Raw genomic sequence first — 7,002 nt, forward strand, 5'->3', positions numbered from 1 at the left:
CCCTGTTCACATTACCTGGACCCAGCAGAGAATGGCACAAACTGGTAGGGGTCCATCTTGGCGACTTTGTTCGGGTGAAATCTGTCAGGTTTGAACTTGAACGGCTCATCCCAGACGTGCGGGTTGTGGTGTAACATCCACAGTTGAAGGGCTACTCGGGACCCTTCATGGCGGGTAGGTGGGGGAGAGGAAAGGTGGGTGGGTGGGTGAGTGAAAAGGTGGGTGGGCGGGTGAGTGAAAAGGTGAGTGGGTGGGTGAGTAAATGGGTGTGTGGGGTGGTGGATGAGTAAATGGGTGGGTGGGGAGGTGGGTAGGTAGATGGGCAGGTAGGTGGGTGGGTGGGGTAGTGGGAAGATAGGTAGGTGGGTGAGTGAAAAGGTGGGTGAGTGAAAAGGTGGGTAGGTGGATGAGTGAATGGGTGGGTGGGGAGGTGTGTAGGTAGATGGGTGGGTGGGGAAGTGGGGAGGTAGGTAGGTGGGTGGATGGGTGGGGAGATTGGGAGGTAGGTAGGTGGGTAAGTAGGTAGGTGGGTGGATGGATAGGAAGGTGGGGAGGTAGGTGGGTAGGTAGGTGGGTAGGTTGGTAGGGAGGTGGAGAAGTAGGTAGGCGGGTGGGGAGGAGGAGAGGTAGGTAAGTAGGGAGGTAGATAGGTGGGTGGGTGGGAAGTGAGTAGGTTGGAAACGAGGTAGGGAGGGAGAAAGGGAGGAAAGGAGGGAGGAAGACAGACATTTTATTCAGTGTTAAAGGCCACTGGCCCACATCATATAAAGCATTATAATAATAATAAATAGTATTTGTATAGCGCATACCTCCCCTCAACAGCAAACTCTGTGTGCTTTACACTATAATATTATAACCCCAGCAGACTACAGAACACTCAAAAACATTCTCAGCTTCCCGGGAAGCATACAGAGCAAGCAGCTGATAAATAATTAAGCGCTGAAACACTATCAAGCTGACACATTTTACAGAAGAGACTTCCGCGAAAACAGCACTTAAGAAAAACATTTGGTGTTATTAAACATAAATAAAATAATATACGTTGTGCGAGTACCTTTTGTCATGGGTTAAACATTAGTAGATATTTATTACTGGCACAGAGAACTAAGCCACATCGATGTCGCAGAAACAGGAAGTGGACACCCAGCGCGCTAGCTGATCTGTCGTTGGTTCATGCATACCTACTGCAGTCAGTGACTTTACCAGACACACAGTGCTACAAATGAACAGTCACCTCTTACAAGATCTTAATTGTGTCCATGGAAGCAAAATAACACTTAATTGATTTTTTAAAATTTTTAACAAATAAAACACAGACAGACAGACAGACAGACAGACAGACAGACAGACAGACAGACAGACAGACAGATCATAGACAGTCAGAAAGACAGCAAGAGAAAGAGAAAGAGTGGCAGAGAGAGAGAGTGACAGAGAGAGAGAGAAAGGGATAAAGAAAGAGAGAGAGACAGAGAGAGAGAGAGAGAGAGAGAGAGAGAGAGAGAGAGAGAGAGAGAGACAGACAGACAGACAGACAGACAGAAAGAAAGAGAGAGAGAGAGAGAATGTAGACTGAGCTGAAGTGTTTCAGCATAATGTGTTTTGTTTTTTCCTTGTGTGTGCGTACATGAGTGCAACTGTTCCTTCTTAGTGACAAGGCATTTTCACAATAAGGAAATTTCCAAACTGAATCTAAACCTGCTTTAGCATTTTAGTAGTTTTACAGCACTTGTAACATAATAAGGTATATAAGAACCGAAGATAAAAGGTTCTACAAGAGAATAACATACAAAGCAAAAAAAGAGAAAAGATAAGGACGATAGATGTTTGATAGGAAAGAAGGAGGCAAAATAAAGACAATAGATGTTTGATAAGAAATAAGGATCAAACCCCACCAGAGCACTCACCATCAACCACCCAGTTCTATAACTGTGAAAGTTTTAAAAATTAAGGACTTGAGAAACAAACCTCTGTTACAGTTTAAATATATAAGGGCTACCTGCAGGCAAGGTATGGCCATTGATTGTAATGTCTTCCGTGAGAGACCTTTCTACGACGGGCACGGTGCTGTGCAGCCTCAGAGTTTCCTTGATACACTGGGTTGTGAACGGCAGCTCACTCAAGTCCTCCCTAGTGGTCACAACGACAACAACAATAATGATAGTAATAATAATAATAATGATAATAACAATAAAATAATAATATCAATAGTAACAATAAATACCATCATCATCATCATCACCATCATCATCATCATCTCAATAATAATAATCATAATCATAATAATAATCATCATCATAATCATGATCATAAATACAGTCGAACCTGCCATGATGGACACCTCTATAAGATGACCACCTGTACAAATGGCCACTTTCCATTTTCCCCCTTGCTTTTTTTCTACATAATTTCACTGTGTAAAACAGCCACTTGTCCAAAGCGGCCGCGGCCACCATACTATAACAAACCCTATCACACCAAACAATAACACCATTCTTAGACGGCCACCTTGGTAACTCCATTACATTTTGTCATGTTAATCATAAATCATGCATTGGCCCCTGACGTTCTGAGCCAGCCGCCATATCCAATCACCCGTCGTTGTTGTTGGGTAATCTCGTCAACCGATCATGTTGCGTTGACCCCTCCCACTGTCGACCAATAGGTTACAAATTTTCAGCTGCTGGTGAGGTAAGTGCGTGATCCCTCATAACCCATAAGACCCGCCCAGAAGAAAAATGACCATCTTATATATGCCGACGTCTTTCACAGTATCAGATCATTATAAGGTGGAAAAACGCTCAAGGGGGCAATGGGAACTGGCCGTTTGTACAGGTTTGACTGTACTTATTTGGCAAGATCATTCAGATTGAAGATAAAAAGTCAGAAAAACTTAAACTTACCACTGCAGCTCCTTCCTGTCCCCTAAGACAGCTTTGACTTCCCTGTAGACCTGGTCCTGGTAGTCAGGGTGTTGAGAGAGGGAGACCAGGGTCCACATGATGCCGCTGGCTGTTGTGTCGTGGCCTGGGGGGTGGGGGGGTGGGGGGGTGGGGGGGAGAAGCGATTTTTAGTCTTAGGATGAGTTGTACAGCACCTTCAATACAAATAGGTCGTATAAGTGCTGTTGCAAGTGCCGTAAAACTCTTATTATTAAAACTAAACTAAACTCCTAACTTTCTGTGCCCAATAGCAGATAAACTTAGCAGGAAAGAGGCAGAAAATCTGGAGCAGAACAAACACAGGTAGAGAAGCTGAGTTGCCAAATCAATCTGTTTAAACTGTTTAGCATTTTGTTTATGCTGAAGCAATTAGAAGATGCACACAAAGATGAACACACCAGTAAACATGCAGGTATACAAAGATGAACACACCAGCAAGCATGAAGGTACACAAATATAGTTTAGTTTTAGTAAAAGAGTTTTACGGCACTTGCAACACAATAAGGTCATATAAGTGCCGAAGATTAGAGGTGTTACAAGAAAGTAACAAACACAAAAAAGAAAGAGGGGAAATCATAAGAAAGATAGAAGTTTGATAGGAAAGAAAAGGCAAACCACACCAGAGCACCCACCAACCACCCACACACGAAGATAAACCCACCAGCCAACATGAAGGTAAAAAAGATGAACACACCAGCAAACATGAAGGTGTCCACCTCATCCCTGATCTCCAGCGGGGTCAGTCCCTTGCCTTCCTCATCCCGCGCTGTGAGCAGAGTGTCCAGGAAATCTCTCACCTTCCTCTGGCCCACCGCATCAGGGTTGCCAGCCTTAGCAGAAGGACATATTTGTCAGAATAATAATAATAATAATAATAATAATAATAATAATAATAAAAATAATAATAATAATGATGATGATGATGATGATGATGATGATGATGACGATAAATTGATACAAACTATAGTGCAAAGTATGGGTGACATTGATTCACTCTTTCAAAGGATATTGGAGGATAAGTTGCACCACAATTTTTAACCACAATATAAGAAAGAATGATTTAATGAAAGAAAGCATAAATAGATGGCAAATTGAATGAATGACTCAGTGGATGAATGAATAAATGAACGACTAAATGAAAGAATGATTCAAAGAAGGAATGAATAACTGGAAAAAAAATAATGGTAGACAGAACAACTGTGAAATGTGAACAAACAAAAGCACAAAAATTCTGTTAGTCTTTTTAAGTTAAAAAAATAAAGGTTTTACATTGCTTTGAAAATTTCATAAGAACATTTCGACTTACCAACTCCTTTTGTCGTTTTGCAATGAGGCCTTCAGCCTCTCTATGTGCAATGTCGCACAGATGGTAGAACCTGCGACCTCCAGGGGTCAGCTTATACATGAATTCTATATACTGCAGAGGATTCCTGTGTTGATAAGACACAACAAATCATCATCCTTGTGATCAGAATGGATAACCCAAAAAGCTGTCCAAACGAACAGATTCGGGGGTTTCAAGAAATCTTGACCTAAACCAAATGTGAGCATTGCCCTACCTATAAGAGAAGTTTGGTTTCATTAGTGTGTATATTTGTTTAGTTATAGAGAAAACTCTGCGTGTCTTTTAAAGAAACTGTAGACTTCCAAAATTTTAAAAAATGGGCTAACCCCAAAAATGACTGACACCTCAAGCGAAGAGTTCACTGCATGTCGCAGTTGAAAGTGATCCCAAAGACTGTAATATTCTCATACCAGGTAAGTTTTTTTCATCAATTTTGTTCTGTAGTCTACTGTATCAGTTTTCACTTAAGTACTGTTCCACATAATAGTACCAATCTGTTTGGTAGAAAATGTTTAAAATGTAAAGCTCACATGGCTAGGCCAGACCACTTAATCCAATGATAAAGAGTTGACAAGCTTGGTGGGTTAGCCTGCTGTACAGGGGATAGACTGTTTGTCTATACTTTAATGCAGGAATAGTCCTGATAGAAAGGTATGCCTTCTTTTGGATGGGATGGCCCATTTTGCCCCCAAATTTGCTTCAAAGGTGTTTCCTGCATATCTGCACAACTGAGCCAACCCAACATTTTTATCTAATTTCTTTTTAATCGAGTAAATAATTGTCAGTAATTTATACATAGACTTATACGGCAGACAAGGTCCTAACTGACTCATATGCAAAACCAGAGAAGAATTTATTTGAAAACAAATCCGCAGAGATAGATTTCATTTGTCCAAAAACTTTACCTTCGAATTTCTCAAAACAGTATTATTTTCCAGAATAACCCCTTTGTGCTTAAAAGCAACAATATTTGACCAATTGGTAGTAGTCTACCCTTTTCATAGGTCTAAATGCTCCTAAAATGTTAGAAATAAAGCCTAACAACACAATGGCTGCCAGGTTGCTTCGTGATGGAACGTAATTGAACAAATAGAACAAAGAACAACAGACTTGTCAACGGGGGGGGGGGGCTCTCGTGTACTCTGTGTTATTGCCTCTCATTCAATAGGTCCCGAGTTCGAATCCGCAGAGCAACGAAGCTCTCTAACAAAGTTCTGTTGTCTGCTTTTGTCTCCACTTTCTGTCCCCACCCCCTCACCTCCTCTGCCCCCTCCTCAGGGCTCTTGACTCTTTCTGCAGTATTTATGCTGCTTCTCCCTGGCTCCTTCTTACTGCTGTCTTTCAGCCACACCCTTGACCTTATGGTAGGTAAGATCTAACACCTAGCCTTCTCATAGAAGGGCGAAAAATCTCTGAGGAGCCTTGTGCAAGTGCCACACACTAAAGATCCCTTAGTGGTCCAAAACCAATAAGAGTAGGCTTCGGCCACCACCCGTGCAAAATTCAAAATTTCCTACTTACTGAAAATGTTTAACGTGTCCCGCAAGCTCATATGACCTTATGCAGTTGCGAGCGCCGTAAAACACTTAGCAAACATTTTTTTTAAGATTTGCCATCTTTTTGAAAACCCAATCAGGGGCAGCCAACTGTATAACATCTGACTGTGTAACCATGAACAAAATTATGCCAATTAAGTTGGACTGGTCTAGGTCTAGTGTATGTGATAAGACTCTCAAATTTCCACCTGCTGAATCTGGGACTGTCATAGGAAATTTGGGACAAATGTCAAGCCTGAACTAGAAAGATCTCAGTCGTTGTTCTTTAGCTGGGCACATGAACGTTAGAACGAGAATGATTCCCCAATCTTAAACATAGATACTTCTTTATTTTCAAAGATTATTTTGTAACCAAGGTCCGGACTGGTCGACATTTCTTTGACGTCGACAAGTTAACGAGGAGCAAAAACTAGACAAAAAGATTAGATATTTTCTGACATAAAAACTAACTTCCGTCCTCTGACCCTCAAAAACATATTTAATACTTTCTTGATGTACTGGTTGGCAGTTATGAGTTCTCGTACATTGGGTTATACTGCGAGATACCCGGTCGCACCCTTAGCTAGCCCTGTGAGAACAGTGTGACCATGGGGAGGCATAGCTCTATGGCCCCAGATCTATACCACGAAGCAACTACGTAAAATCAAAAGTAAAAAAATCTTACAGGGTTCTTTCTGACCATCGAACCTGTAGCTCTTCGATAGCATTGATGTACTCACTGGCTTCTCTGTGGACAGTAAGTGGCAGAGAATTACAACAATGATGATTATAATAACAATAATAATAATAATAATAATGATAACAAATTTATTATTATTATTATCATAATCAGCTGCAAAACACTTCCGTTAGCATCGAATCTGAATGGGCTTCATACTTTTCTACTAGTCTTCTTCAAGGTTCAAGTCCTAACAGTCTTAGACCATGGCGGGGATCCAGTAGAATTGGGGCGAGCGGACAGACGGGTTCATTACTTGCGGACTCAGTCAGAGCAAGCGGGTAACGGATGGCCATGCAAGTAGACTGTAAGCCTCAAGTCAGTTCGTTTCTTGGGTCCGCTCCACAATTCTATTCACTGAGTGGGCGTACTGTGGTTAGCTGTGTGATTCTCGGGAAAGTAGTCGAGTACGGTTGACATTGAAGAAACCAAGGACAGGCCGAG

At 41.7% G+C, this 7,002-nt stretch overlaps 1 protein-coding gene across 2 annotated transcripts in view; it reads right to left on the reverse strand.

Moving 5' to 3' along the window:
• Window positions 1-7,002, reverse strand: part of LOC101845740 (cytochrome P450 4F4) — a 19,762-nt gene that overhangs the window by 4,630 nt on the left and 8,130 nt on the right. For both annotated transcript variants that reach the window (XM_005112146.3, XM_013090264.2), the window contains exons 6-11: window positions 6,505-6,567; window positions 4,246-4,369; window positions 3,634-3,769; window positions 2,901-3,024; window positions 1,997-2,127; window positions 16-163 (exon numbers count right to left, since the gene is read on the reverse strand). In XM_005112146.3, the coding sequence (XP_005112203.1) occupies window positions 16-163; window positions 1,997-2,127; window positions 2,901-3,024; window positions 3,634-3,769; window positions 4,246-4,369; window positions 6,505-6,567 (726 nt within the window). The remainder of the gene's footprint in view (window positions 1-15; window positions 164-1,996; window positions 2,128-2,900; window positions 3,025-3,633; window positions 3,770-4,245; window positions 4,370-6,504; window positions 6,568-7,002) is intronic.

The sequence above is a fragment of the Aplysia californica genome, unplaced genomic scaffold (genome assembly GCF_000002075.1).
Source record: "Aplysia californica isolate F4 #8 unplaced genomic scaffold, AplCal3.0 scaffold01196, whole genome shotgun sequence".
NCBI classification, from domain to species: domain Eukaryota; kingdom Metazoa; phylum Mollusca; class Gastropoda; order Aplysiida; family Aplysiidae; genus Aplysia; species Aplysia californica.